A 15,516-nucleotide genomic window follows, 5' to 3' on the forward strand; every position below is an offset into this window, starting at 1 on the left:
GCTATTTGCATTGCTTTGCGTTACTCTGGATTGGTCAAGCCATGCAGGGCCACACAAGGTGGCCTTGCATGGCTTGGTAAATCTGACTTGGGTATTACTTCCATTTCCTTGGTGAAAGGGGGATGCAAATCCTTCATAAATATGCCATTAGGTAACTTACAAGCTAGATAGTAAAGCCCTCAGGGAGTTATCCCTTGTCCTGGTATGTGCTTCTACTAACAACGTTTGTTTTTTCTTCCATAATCAGCAGAGTAAAATCATGTATGTGCCTTTGCAACCGAAATATAAGGAACTGCATATAAATCAACATTTAGCATCGCTAAACTCTTACAAGGAGCTCTAAGATGAGTGAAACATGTGTCAGAAGTTGTGTAAATTCGAATTTGAAAATACTGTAATGTGAGTGTTTGAAGCTAAATAATCCAGTTGCTCAAAATGCAATTGGATGCATTTTGAAAAAGAAGGCCCTTTTGGGCCCAAGACCTGCTTTACATTTGTTCTAGAATACAATGAATGTAAGCCTTTTAGCTACTTACCACTAGAAAAACTTAATTCCCTGCTGAGGAGCATGAATGTAGCTATGATATGTTATCTGTTGTCAAAAACAGCATCCCCATATCTGATGATCATCTATTGAACTGGGTTGGCTGGAAGGGCGATACCCTGCAATCTCAGTTCCTGGGGCAATTTTCGGGGAGTCTCTCTATTTCACAGTGCTAGGGCTGCGCAGTTACTTGGTTCTTTGCATTGGTGGATGAGAGTGCTTTGTGTCCCTTTTGAAGACATCTCTCGGTCTGCATCATATGCATTAAGTGGGCAATTCTGAGACGTAGTGCTCCAGCCATCGCAGTTCCGTAACATGGACTGGAAACCACAGACCAGAGTTTCCGAACTCATGTTGTTAGTGCATACACAATAGGAAGAGAGCTGAATTCACAGATGTGCTTATGTCTCTGTTCGGTTCCTGTGAGTAGGTGCAGAAATGGATCCGGAAACACCCACTGGTGAGCTGAATCATAATTCACAGGAGGAGCTCAGCTCTTTCTATCTGAGCCCTCCTACTGGTTTTACTTCACTGGCATCAAGGAACATTTTTAATTCCGTATTAATTTAAATGTGCTAATTATTTATAAAGCTTTGGGCATTTTAAATTAAGATGAGCAAACATTAAAAGCGTTGTATAATTAATACACTCTGCAAAGCAAATTCCTCCTTTAGTTTATTTAGGTCTTGGCTAGACCTGATATTGCTTAATATTTAATAGTCCTAAAGTATTTTTGATTCACTGCAAACCCGTAATTTTTAAAATGCGACAAAATTATGCTGATCATAATTGCCCTCTAATTATTGTAGTCTGGAATATCGATCAGTAAATTTTAAGGTCACACACTATTAAGACCAGAATATGGAAGACCAACATATTGAGAAGGTAGGTTCACAGAGGGAGGCATATATTTACTATTCTTAACTCCACATCGGCGTACCTTGACGATATGTATATATCGTCAAGGTACATAGAAGTGGGGTTAGATATCAAAATACGATATATGCTTACCTGTCGATATTTTGCTACTCGATATTCGGGTCACAATATTTTGTCATCTCAGCAGTCCCTCCTCGATATTCCAAAACCACGCTCTTCTAAAGTTACAAAGGTTCCAATGCAGCCTGTGAGGTGCGTAAACATTTTATGAAGAATGTTAAGGGGTAGGAAAAGCAAATTAAAGTATCCTACATGCTTTAAATCAGGGTTCTCCAATGTCGGTTCTGGAGTTCCAGATCCATGCCAGATTTTTTATATAACTACATTTATCTAAATGTGGATATGCTAAAATTCTGTCATGGATCCGGCCCTCCACAACCGACACCGGAGAACCCTGCAAAAAGACCCTGCAGCGTGGGGGTAAAGCTGCTCTTATACCACCATAAAGTTTAAGAATACTCAAAACTCATAGGAACATAAAGAGCATTCAAAGACAGTAGGGAATTTAATTGGAGTTCATAATCGTTTTCCCAGGACCGAGTATAAACCAGACTAATGGCCCAGTAGAGGAACAGTTTACACTGGTGTGAGCCATCCGGGTTCGTCACCTGCTTCTTCCCATGTCAACATGTCCCCACAGAGTCAATGGTTTTAATCTTCTAGCCAGCAGTAAATGGAAAATAACACTAAGAGTAAGCTCTGTCCATGCCAGAATCGGAAAACTCCAACCCCATCTAAAACAACTGTACTAAATTACCACTGGCGGTCAAGATTTCAGTTGTCAAAGATGGTAAGTAGCAGGAAGTGATGGTTTTGCACAATGTTATTTTTAGAGCCCGCATTTATAAATACCACCGGTAGTAATGATATTTAGGAAACATCTGTCACTTCCTCTGTATATCTTGTTACCTCTACCAGAAAACCTTGCGTCATCCCTTATAATGTCTTACCTGTTCTGTGACGTGGCAGATGCATGCGCCAGTAACCACTATACCAGCTCAACCAGGTTGGTTCCTCACATGACTCCAAAATAAACTGTATTTCCATTTATTAACTGTTCTTGAATTAGTATATTCAGTGTTGCACTGGACAGAAGTGCGTTGATGAAGCACAGAGCTCAAGTCATCATGCTTCCCTTGCTCTTTATAATCTTATTAAAGGTCATTTCTGTGTACAGCCTTACAGTCATCTGTGGAAATCGATAATATCATGTTCTGAAGGTTGTGGTGGAGAAACATGCAGTGTGGGCTGTCTCTGTCATCCCCAGGAGAGTTTGGAGAGGTCTGCAGTGGTCACCTCAAACTGCCCGGAAAGAGGGAGATATTTGTGGCCATCAAGACGTTGAAGTCGGGCTACACCGAGAAGCAGCGACGCGACTTCCTGAGCGAGGCGAGCATCATGGGGCAGTTCGACCATCCAAATGTCATCCACCTCGAAGGAGTGGTCACCAAGAGTGCCCCAGTAATGATCATCACCGAGTTCATGGAGAATGGGTCGCTCGACTCCTTCTTGAGGGTAGGACACCCAGAGCTAAATTTTGTTGGTTGTGGACATGAATAGGAGGCAGATGTGTCACTGTGTGATGATGGCTGTGTGTGTGACAAGGGTTGGCAGGTTGTGTGTTCTGGTTATGTGAAACGCTGTGGTCAGTGTTAGGAAACTGATGTGTAAATTGTTGATAATGATTCTTGTTCCCCCTGTGCAAAACGCATATTGCTCAGTGGATGCGCAATCTTATTGCTGCTGTTGGTTATTCTTGTACAATGCGCCATTCTATAGGGTGACTGTCTGGAATAGTAACTTTTCAGGGATTCTTTTCTTTCCTGAAGCCATAGAAAACAGCTTGAATCTCATCTTATCCCGATTTTGATTTGTAAAGTACTTGTTTGCCTTGCAGTTCTATTTTCTCCTAATAATATTAACATAGGGTATAGACACCAGATTGAAGGAAAACATATTGTTGGGGTGTCTTCACACAACTGACTTCCAGTAGTCACCTGATCAGTCCAAGCTATGACATTGCAGTGAGTGGCCAGGGCAGACATGTATCCTACTTGTGACAGGGTAGACCTCTAAATTCAGACTGTCTTCTTAAGGTAATAACCGATATAAGCATCAGCATCAAACATGATATAGTTATAAATCGTAGTGGCAACTGCTGAACTTCATCAGACTCATAATCATGTTTTAGCTTGCTCTCAATTTCTTTCTTGTTCCTTTAATCCAGAGGTTTACATTTTTACCTATTTTTTTTATAGCAAAACGATGGGCAGTTCACGGTCATCCAGCTAGTGGGTATGCTGAGGGGCATTGCCGCAGGCATGAAGTACCTGGCGGATATGAACTACGTACACCGAGACCTGGCTGCCCGCAACATCCTGGTTAACAGCAACCTGGTCTGCAAAGTGTCCGACTTTGGCCTCTCGCGCTTCCTGGAGGATGACACGTCAGATCCCACATACACCAGTGCACTGGTAAGAACGCATTATCATTGAAGCCAATGTGAATGATAGGGTGTGTGGGTTTTAATAGGTGAACAGCAAAGCATTCAAGTGCAATTTTCTTCTAGCAATGACTACCGGGTGCTTATAACCACAAACAACAACTGAACCATTTCAAAGTATGTGCTATGGAATGCGCAAAGTTATCGACAGGGAGCAGGGGATGTGCCTCCACTGCGCGGCATCCATGCTCCTCAGACCTTCATCTGGAGGCAATCACCGTCGAATGGTGAGAAGGGCATTTTGTTGTCATTCCAAATAGCCTCTGGTTTCTTGCAAAAGAGTGCCAACCAATGAAGGTGGCACTTAAAGCAAGACTTGTATTTACTGATGTGGGCACCTGTGTTATATACGAGGATTCACATTATCAACTTAAGTATGTTTGTATGTGTGTATTTATATATTTACTTATTCATGCGTTTTATAAATCACTAGATGTACCAGTTTTGTTCATTTCATATAGATCACCACACTTCAGGTGGGAGGCACAGGTGGCAAGGGATGTACCAGTTTTGTTCATTTCATACAGGTCATCATACTTCAGGTGGGAGGCACAGGTGGCAAGGGCACATGTTAAATACTGACCTGGGATTGATCTAAATCAATCTTGCAAAGGAAAGTAAATCTGTGATCCTGCTGAAACCATGTCCTTCCAGAACTTGCAGCTGGAAAGTGGAGTAACACCTGCTGTGGAAAACAAATATTTTAACTGTGTTGGTTACAACTAGGTCAGATGCATGCATGTACTCCTCAAGCCAAGAAAATGTAATCAAGCTATAATATTTATTGGAGTTCTGTAAAATACAATGTTATCAATGTGTTTATTTCTCGGGGAAGTGATATTAAAGAAGTTCAGTTTTCTTTGCTGATAAAATTCTGCTTTCATGGAAAATGGGTATTTTGTGACAAGGCAAGATGAATCTGCTGGAGATTTTAGTTAAACTGACTTGCAAAGTGATCGGAAAATGAGAGAGTAGATCCCAAACCCTAAGACAAGACTGTTTGCAGCATGACCTAGGAGTGCATTTATTTAATAAACCATCACCTAAGGGCTGTAGGAGCAAGGATGTAAAACAGAGAGAACACGTGCAGAAACACGCACAAGCGCACACAGACCTCTCAAGCACAAGGTACATGTTATACTCCAGCCAACTGAGTCTTAAATCCTGTTAATTAAGGTTTCTGTCAGCAGGATCTAATCTGTCCTTTAATTACTACAGCATTGTTCACCTGAACCTGAGTCAGATATTAATTGCCTGGCCTGAGAAAAGGAAAAGTTCCCTCCCTCTGTGCAAACACAAAAAGACAAAAAGTCTAAAGATGTAAATTATGCAATTGGAATCTTGCAATAGTTAGTAAATGACTTAATAAAAAAAGTAAGTGTTTTATATTTGTATTTCATTTTTTAACATTTGGTGATGTGGACATGCTGGATACATCCATAGTACTTTGAGCAGATCTATACCCTCTGACTTACTTGAGCCACTAGAGCCCACCAAAGTGGGGTCAGCTCGTGGCCTCTCACTGGCCAAGGTCATTGGAAGCACCGTTCTCTCAGTACTCCTTGAAAATGGTCTAAGACGTCTTTTGTGACAGAAAACAAATCTCACCTCTCCTTGGATTTGTCCAGTTTTTGAGTTGTTTCGCTTATTATTTAATTGTCAGTGTGTTTCAATGTTTTTCTTATCCTTTTTCAGTTATTTCATTTTTCAGTAGTCAGTCTACTAAATCGGAGTTGTTTCACGTTTTTTATTTCCCACTCTTTTCGGGTTCTTCCTTTGTGGGTTCATTGCTGCAAATCCATTTTCTTAGCTATTCTTTTGCAGTTCCCTTCTATTTTTCATTGTGTGCCATTTATCTTTATTTTCTTACCTGTAGTTGTCCTCTTCACATTCCTTTTTTGTCTCTTTTTTTATCCATAGCTATCTCTCCCTTCTTCACCAGAGTCGCATTCCCTCCCTTCTTCCCTAAATATGGCTTTTTATTTTTCCTTCTAAGTGCTAACCACAAGTCTTATGTTTAGCTGCCTTTCACCCCCTTTGCCAGAGTGGCCATATCGCCCCCTTTACCACTCTCGACCGCTTCCTTTCCTCAGAGCTGTGTCCACCACCCCCTAGTGATTTCCCTCTGTTGCCTCCCCAGGGCCACATGTTCCCTTCTGCCACACAGCTGCCTCTCTAGAAGCTGAGGTGTAAGTCCACTTGCGCTCCATGTGGCGGCTTCATCTGGTTTCAGACTGTAGATAATTGCTCTAAACTCCCTCTCTGTTTTTCCTGTAGGGTGGAAAGATCCCAATTCGATGGACAGCACCTGAAGCAATTCAGTACAGGAAGTTCACCTCAGCTAGTGACGTGTGGAGCTACGGCATAGTCATGTGGGAGGTGATGTCCTACGGGGAACGGCCGTACTGGGATATGACCAATCAAGACGTAAGTCAACTAAGATAGCAATAACTTGGATTAAATTTATAAACTGCTATCGGGTGTGAACAAATATGGTTTTCTGTTACGTCAAGAGCCACAAAAAAAGAGGTAGCTCTACTGCAAATGGATGCAATGGCAACGTAAGTGAACCTCAGCGCTGTGTTAGATATGAAGCCGTGAACTGAATAAAGCCATGCTCTCGGATGGACGCCTATGCATTAACGTATGCATGTGTGGGTTAGTATTCTTATAGTGCAAACATAAACCTAAACAGGACAATGTTCAGTGAAGAGTAGAGAATATGATCCAAGAGAGTGAGCAGTAAATGGGGGGCAGGGAGTGAATGGTCTCATCCAGGGGCATGGCTGTCAATGGACCAGCAAGTGCTTTGGCACCGGGGCCCAGAGGGGTGAAGAGCTCCATTGCACCTGGGGTTGCTGCAGAGCTGTCCACATTATGTGGAGCCTCCCAGCCGTCCACGCGTCCAAGGGGCTAAGGAAGGCCGGAGGTAGAGGGTGGAAAAGCCACCCGCAGTAAAGGGGCCCAGTTAAGGCCTTTTGATCTTTCCAGGCCCCGTAAAGAGGTAGGCAGTAATGCAGCGCATGTTCTTCACTGCTGCGGACTATCTGTGCTCTAAGGCCTCTTCTGATGTGCAGTACCTGGGTCTAGCTGCATTCCCATTCCAACTTTTGTGTGCCAGCCAGCAAAGGGCAGGCAGCAGTGCAGGAGTTTAGCTATCCATGTCCAGTAGGCGCAATAGCTCCAAATCCTAAGGGCGTAATGGGCTTCTGTATCACAGTTATGGATGTCTTTTAGTACCCAGCTGGTGGAAGGGGGTGCATTTTCTTTGCTTGCCTTAGAGCCCATGACATCCTTATTACACCCCTGTTCTCATCTGTTTGGAGCCAGGGTGGGCAGTTGGTGCTGACGAGCCATCCAGGTGAAGTGGGTGCTTCTTCTTGAAGGACTAGCATGATGGCATAGGGGTGCTAGATGTGACTTTAGATTCTGGGTGCAGAGTTCGTGGAGACCTTCCTCAAAGCTTTTCCTTTTTTTAGTATTTTTTCACTTCTAGTCTTGTCCTAAAACTCTTTGTTATGTTGGTCCCCACCTGTTAGAGTTACTTAGTTTTTTCAGGTAGTAAGTGAGGAGGACAGGAGTAATCACCATCCACCCACCCACAATGGGGTAGAGATTGGATCATACTTCAGAGAGTTATCTCGGTTTTGATGGTTGGTTTGAATTTTTGACAGGTGAATGCAGCCGATCTGCTCTTGGAATGGAATTGGTAATGCTGTTTCTGCTATTTTTATTACGAATGTGATGTGGGCTAGGACCCTGCAGGTGGCTAGGTCATCGGGGTCTAGGTTTACTTTTTTAGCAATGGGAAGATATATTCTCATTTAAGTTTCAGGGAAGGTGCCAGTGTGGTGTTGACCACGCGGAAAAGTCCAACGTGCTTCCAAATCATGTAAAATCATTGCAGCACTGCCGAAGCTTTTCTGTCTCAGACTGTGAAGCTACATGGTCAGTGTTAACCAGGGCCACTAGAAATATGTGTCAGGGAAGGGCCAAATTATGTAGCAGGGTTAAGTAAATTATGTGACAACAAAGGCACATTATGCTGTGTAATGCGGCACATCTTGTGATACTATAATGTCTTTATTGTGTAACTTTACAATTGTTAACACTGTGCAGATATTGGGACTTTGGTTGCATCTTATATTAAAACCCACAAATAGCAATAAACAACCAGAGAACATTTTCAAAATTGCTTCCACTGCGTAGCAACACGTGTCACTGCTTTGTTAGTAACTTTTGAACCGTTTGAGCGAGAAACAAAACTGTTTGGGGTCACATTTTCAAATAATGTTGCAGATTATAGATGATGTGACAAATGTGGTTAATCTTTAAATATGTGAAAAGTGCTGTGGCTGCACAATCACATAATTCCAGTGGCACTGGTGTTAATTTAGGAATATTTATCCTGTCAAAGGCACGAGCCTCCAAGATGTTGAGACACAAGGGACACGTTTAACCCTTTTTTCTTGACCCTTAGGTCTATGTACTTGACAACACTTTTTTAGCTCTGGCATTAGCCAAGAGCTTTTGATTTTGCTAAATTTATACGTAACATATACTTAAGTAGGCTTTCGGCCAGCCCTCCTCCTCCTGTCTGTTTTTTTTATCATTCACATTTTTAACGGACTCACTACAGCATGGCGCAGTGGCTTAGCCCACTTCAGCCATTGGCTAATCTCACTGGGTGATGTTTCACAAGGAGCAAATTCACTCACAGAAGTAGTTTTGTTTAGTACAAGGGACTTTTATATCTGTGTGTGCTTTTTGAGACCAAAATCATATTTTTTATTTTTGCATATATTGTTTCAAAGTTCTACGAGTCTGTCATTTTCCCAGCATTGAAGTTCTGCAAACACAATAACAAAACAAGCATTGACAAAGCGAAATGATTGGCGGCCAATGCCATTGGCCCGTACTTGTTTAATACTGCGTGCAGGGCGCTGATGCCTTCGCCCTGGTAATCTTTGGTAAAGAGCTTTGGCAGCAATTCTCGTCAGGCTAGGCAGCTGAGCTCAGACTTGGAAGTGGAGACAGTGCCCTTCTCTCCTCGTCCCATTCGTCCATTTTGGCCTCTTCTTGTGTTTTTCAATTCTTAGCACATTTGCCTCTCACGAGGCAGATGGGAATATTCTTCTCGCAGAGGGAGGAACCTACCCTGCCAACCCTTGGGGCGTCATTTCCGCGGGCCGGCGCGCGGCACTGCGCACCAATTTAACATTTAGGCGGGAGAGTCGTGGACGCCGGCAATTCTCCTGTGGGTTTGGGTTTGTGGCGACAGCACGCCAGGAATAGCAATCTTCTCTAGAACGTCAAAACGTACTTTTGGGGGCAGGGTGATTCGTGAATATAATTATTCCTGGCTGTGAATAAAAGTCTCCGGGTCCTGGGGTGAGCCGACTGTTTCCTCAGCCGTCTCTCCGCGCTTTGGATCTGAACAGGTGGTAGCCCCCTCCCTCACCTCTGCAGTCAACCAATCGTCTCTCCCTTCTCCCGGGGGGATCCTCGCTGCATATTTCTGGTGCGCCAAAGATTTAGTGCATTAAAATTCCTCCTCGCTCTTTGCATTTGCCTCCCCCCTCCCCCTCGGCACTCAATTAAAATGTTAACCTCTGTCCCACAGCATAGGGCTCTGTCATCTGTGATTTTGTGAGGGAAGAGGAGCGAAGACAGAGAGGGAAGAAATGAGAGAGAGGCAGTGTGTGTTTGACAGCCCCCTGAAAGTAGTGGTCAGTGTGCAGAAGTAAGGAACCATTGTTTTCACAAACACATTATAATAGATCCTCGTGTGCACTGGGCCCTGCTTGCACAACCACTCACAAGAATAAAAATGTTTCATGGAAAATTAGTGTTAAATTCTGGTCTACATGGGTCTCATATGCGTGTGGGGCCCCCAGGCAACTGCACAGCGTGCCCATGCATTAAGACGGCACTGTTTCTAGCACAAGTATTCTCCTGTTAGCACCCCTAGCACAAGCACAGGCAGAATTCCTAAATTTCTTCAGATGTCTCCCTCACCCCTACTGTACACTTTGAGTTACTGTGTACTCTCTTCCTCCCCTTCAACGTGCTTAACTTGTAACTTTCGACCTCTTCATGCCCCTCTTTCTAACACAAGTTATGTTTTACCATTTGTGATCATTTTCCCCAATTCGAACGGGGAAAGGCTGAGGCGGAACCCACCAGTAGTCCACATATTGATTTTAAGGTTACAGACAGTTCTTTACAAAAAGCATATTGACCCTAAGCTTTCTATCAGCAAAAAAATACGTGCATATTTACCCACACATTCGCATTCCCTGTGCATGATTCTCATTACGTTCTTACTTTGTCCGATGAAGGAACCTTGCAGTCAGGATTTTAAGTGAGAGGAACAAGATGGGAGACCTCAAGTCTGGACAAAGAAGTTTAAGTAGAAAGCCTTTACAAGATATGTGGCCTTAAAATTGTGAACTAGAACCCTGTGCGTGACACAGGATCACAGGATGCCATCTGACCAGTATTTAGATACCACTGTGTGATTTTGTCTGAGTGCAATCAAACATTTTACGCAGCAGCAAATACACCTGAAACAATTCAGAACCCATGTCTTTGCCAGTTCTTGTTAGCACTAATTTTTAGTCAATATCAAATAAAAGAGGGACAACAATGATGTTGTAAGTGAATAGAACTGAAAATATTGAATTTTGAAAATGCGTCTGAAAATATGAGATTGTAAGACAAACGTTAGAAAGGTCTCTGAAAGGGTGGCATGTAGTTCTGAGTCACTCAGTTAGGCAATTTCAGGTTCCTTTCCTTTGAAATCTTACATCCTTCGTTCATTTATGCCCCCTTTTCCCCATATCTCATCCTGAGGTTCTACATCTGCTTGTCTTACTTTACTGCTCCTTCCTCTTCATCATCCAGTGACAGAAATTATGAAAAACCTGCACTGCTTGCAGCTGTAACTCAAGATCTCCTAATAGTGCCACCTCCTGAACGCCTTCACACCATGAATTCACATAGACACCTAGAAGCCACTCTGTCTGCAGTATGTGTTTCACCAGTCTCCCATGTTAGACTTGAAAATCAAAACCACAGAAACAACTACATGGATAATGAAATATTCTTCAGAAATGAGGACACTTATTCTGTGCATGAAGAAATAAAACGTGCGGAAAGTAAACAAGTGTTTGCCGGACTTGAAATACCTTGAGAGTTTTTGCACTTGGCGAGAAAGAGACCAATGTATATAATAAGATGGCAAGGCCATGAATATAGGCTAAAAAAAGAGCCATTTAAATGTCATTAAAAAAATTACTTCTGAGACTGATTACTGTCAGAAGGTGTCCCACGTTAAGTCCTGCTTGCAACTGTTGTTACTCTCATTTGAAACCGTTGAGGCTGCTGAGAGGTTTGCTGACTTCAAAGGCATGAAAGCGTAACACCAACCATGCTAGCAAATCAAATACGTCTAGTATCGCTCAGAACCAGTGATATCCTGGTACCCTACTGGCATGTCAAAAACAATAAACATACCTGTCTCTTGTCAGAGAAAAGGATGTCATTTTTCCAGCATAGGTATATAAAACCTGCCAGTACAAGTCGGTTGATCGACAACCCCTTCTAATGACAGCTGGGCTTCAAGTGCAGATTCCAGAGAGCTCACTGAACAAACCTGCTTAACCTGGGCTTCTCCTGTTCTCAACGAGTTATCAAGGACTCCAATAGCTCTAGTAGTTTCTCAGTAGGCTCTGTACGTCCTATCAGTGGCTTCTTAAGACCCAACTAGCATCATTCTCGCTTGTGTTTAGTGCTAACCAGATTTTGCACGTCCACTGCACTATCTTCTACCAAACTGATTTCTGATGGTTATCAATCCTCTTAAATATCCCCATCTCAGAATATTGAGATTAATAATATTTACTGAATAGGGGGGGCGCTAGAGGGCGCACTGCGGAATGGCTGGCTAGTGTGTCAGCTCCGCCGGATGGGCGCGAAACTAGCGGCCTTTGACCCCTTCAATCCCCCGCTACCGCCGTAGTAAGCTAAGAATTCGGCGTCGGAACTCGGGACCCACGTCACCATGACATGGAGGTGACACCACAAGGGCTGTGAGAAGAGGTTCCGACCCGAAAGGCAAAATGCCGACCGAGGCGCTCCAAAATGGCCGCTCGTGAGGATCGGCGGACCTGCGCCTACGGGACGAGCAAGTGCACAGGGACCAAGTGCCTGCCCGGCGCCGCGTGGATTGGAGGTATTTAACACCATGCGGAGCTGTGGGGAGATCGGGGACCGCGGCTAGGTGCAGAGGCGCTGTGCTTTGCCGTGCGTTCCAACAGGGACAAGATGGCGGCGCCCTTGGAACGCATATGACCGGCAACGGCGGACGAGCGAAGCGGACACCGTGGCGCCTCTCTTCACTCCCTGGCGGATGTAAGGGGCTCTGGAAGTGTGTATGAGCGGACGGCTCCCTGTCCTTGTTGCTGGCTGGGCTACACAACGATCCCCTGGACGGCGTGCCTGTGACAGTGACCGCGCGGTGAATGAGGAGAACTGCAGCGCGCACAGGGTGAGAGGGGTGCACGCTGTGAGCGACGCCCAGGGCTGCGCCACTGACCCACGCGATCTGGCCCTAACAGCGCAATCACTCGACCGGAGCCAGGGAGAGTCTCTCTTCAGCGGGGGGTGCGCAGGTGATGAGCCTCGTTATTCGTGTGCCCCGTGAGGTCCCCAGACAGCAGCAACCATTGACCCTATAAGGCGCAATACCATCACGGGCCCAGCAGTACCCACGCACGGCTCAACCGGCCAATGACTACGCGCACAGCAAGGTGGGGGGGCCGCAACATCAGCACATCGCGCCAACTCCACTGCCAGTACGACGACGGCTGGCAGCCCAAAGACGACCGGGCACACCTCACCGAAGCTACACAACGACATGGGGAAACCGGACAGGCAACAAACCAAGCTCCCGTTTGAAACGCGGAAACAGGTCAAAAATACTGCGACGGACCCTGAAGCGGAAGGCGGCCAAGAGCTGTCGGAAGGCACGGGCATGGAATCAGTACTGCGAGCGATCCAGCATAGCCTGCAGGAGATGAATGGCAAACTGGATAATGTGGTGCAGAGGGTGGACAATATGGCGGCGAAAATTGAAAACCACGACGCGCGCATTGTGGAAGCAGAACAGCGAATTTCAAAGGTGGAGGATGACCACAGAACCACGTCGAAGACCTGCGGTGGCCTGGAAAAAACAGTGGAGAGCCTATGAGCCAGGGTGGAGGACCAGGAAGCTAGGTCCAGGCGCAATAACGTCCGGATTTCGGGTCTGCCGGAATCCACAAACACGGGGAAAATGGAGACCTACATCGAGACACTGGTGAGAGAGATCTTTGGCTCCGAAAAACTGTTCTCTGTGTTCCTGGTGGAGCGTGCGCATCGTTCACTGGCGCCTGTACCGAAGCCTGGCGCTGCCCCGCACATGATCATAGCCCGCATGCTCAATTACAGGGATAGAGACACGATCCTACGGCTGGCCAGAGAAATGGGTAAGATCACTCATCAGGGGAACACTCTGGAGTTCTATCCTGATCACACCATGGCGGTACAACTGGCTCGAAAGGAATTCGCTCCGGTGAAAAAGAAGTTGAGAGAGCTTGGTTTGGAGTACGCCATGCTATATCAGGCGAAACTCAAAATCACCAATGGCGGGAAACCGGTTATACTTCAGACAGTGCAGGCGGCACAGGAGTATATCAAACAGCAAGGGAAGCGGAGGAAACCTCAAGATAGGAATGAACCGACTAGTGATGTGGAATGATTGACTCTGTTCAAGGCAATGCTAGACTGAGCTACGGAACTCACGAGAACGACACCAGCTAGCAGCAGCTACAGCCGACTGTGGGGACTACTACGTGACACGGCGGCTGCGAATGTAATGGACAGTGGCATGGCGGTGAACTTACGAACTTACTGTGAGTACAGACCTTGATAATGGTATGCCGCTGAAGGAACAGTCACGATGTGAGTATCTGGAGAGCTGACAACGGTGGGAGGGCGTTGTGCAGGCCACTTGGCGGGGGAGATGGGCCAGATACCTCTGGCAGGCACTTTGTCTGCGTCAGTAATTGATCTGCTTATCTAGCTTCAAGAGCAATGTTTGTTACACGATTCCGAATATCTGATGATTTAAGACACAGTATTGTGATGGGTCTGCAGAACTATGTTTGCACCATTTGATCACCGTTGTTTTTATTAGGGGGATTGAGGATTAGAGAAGGATTTACATGTGTATTAAATTGATGCTCACGCAAGCGTCTGTCCACATCCACTATGTGGATGGAGATGTGTGAACGTGGTGACACCCCCCTGAGGGTGCGCCCCGAGACATGTTTTCTACTAAAGTTAAAAGTTGTTCAGGGATGGCTTTGGCAAAGTTTGGGTGCTAAAGTGGGTGGGGGGAGGGCAGGGAATCCAGGATCTATTCAGCTACAACCTCTGTGTCTGAGAAGCATGGCGAACTCCTTGGTCATGAACTACCATGCGGATAATGTTTTCACTCAACCTATACTATTGTTGCTTTCGATTTCTGTGTTATGTGGCACTGCGGACACACACTCTCAGAAGCAGAATCGACGTCTGGCGTGTATAATTGCCATCCACACACATGCTCATGTCACGTAATATTGCGCTGAAATTCCTCACTTGGAATGTGCGGGGTCTGGGCAACCCGAAAAAGATCAGGCAGATGTTTGCTTATTTTGACCGATTAAATGTTAACATTGTTTTCTTACAGGAAACACACTTGGCACGTGAAGGCACATCCACATTAGGCACTAAATGGGCGGAATCTGTAACCATCTCGAACTACTCATCTTACTCTAGGGGGGTGAGCATCTTGATACGGAAGGGGACAAACTTTGAGATTACAAGCATACACAGGGATACAGATGGGAGAAGCGTTATTGTGGCGGGCACGGTTAGACGGCAGAGGATACTGTTGGTAAACACATATGGCCCTAACGTAGATGACCCAGGGTTTTTCAGTAATGTATGGCACACCATCACTGACCTACAGACGGATCACGTAATATGGGGGGGGCGATTTTAATGTGACACTGCAGGACACTCTAGACAGGGCAACACATACATTGGAACAGCATGGGAATGCCAGGACAATGCTGCAGGATGCCATGGAGGACCTGCGGATGGTAGATTTGTGGAGGGTGAGGAACCCAGGAGTGGAAACAGCGACACACATTAACGCGGCGAACAACAGTTGGTCCAGGCTGGACTACTGGCTAGGTACGCAAGAAGTACTTACATGGGTTGTAGATATCAAACACTTACCACGAACACTGTCCGACCACAACCCGGTGATGCTGGAAGTTGTTATCCCACGGTATGACCCACCACCCTTCACTTGGCGCTTCAATGCAGCTGCGTTGCGAGACCCAGTATATGTTACCACAATACATAAGGCAATAGTAGATTACTTTGACCTGAACTGCCCGACAACTGAGGATCCGGGTTTGCTGTGGGAGGCCTT

The 15,516-nt window shown here is 45.4% G+C and overlaps 1 protein-coding gene across 6 annotated transcripts in view; it reads left to right on the forward strand.

Moving 5' to 3' along the window:
• The window catches only part of EPHB2 (EPH receptor B2), a 786,068-nt gene that overhangs the window by 713,301 nt on the left and 57,251 nt on the right, over positions 1-15,516 (forward strand). For 4 of the 6 annotated variants that reach the window (XM_086949834.1, XM_086949837.1, XM_086949835.1 and 1 more), the window contains exons 11-13: positions 2,751-2,998; positions 3,742-3,957; positions 6,264-6,413. In XM_086949834.1, coding sequence (XP_086805960.1) covers positions 2,751-2,998; positions 3,742-3,957; positions 6,264-6,413 — 614 coding nt within the window. The remainder of the gene's footprint in view (positions 1-2,750; positions 2,999-3,741; positions 3,958-6,263; positions 6,414-15,516) is intronic. The other 2 variants (XM_086949836.1, XM_086949839.1) reach the window with 1 other exon arrangement.

The sequence above is a fragment of the Lissotriton vulgaris genome, unplaced genomic scaffold (assembly GCF_964263255.1).
Source record: "Lissotriton vulgaris unplaced genomic scaffold, aLisVul1.2 SCAFFOLD_259, whole genome shotgun sequence".
In the NCBI taxonomy this organism is placed as follows: Eukaryota; Metazoa; Chordata; class Amphibia; order Caudata; family Salamandridae; genus Lissotriton; species Lissotriton vulgaris.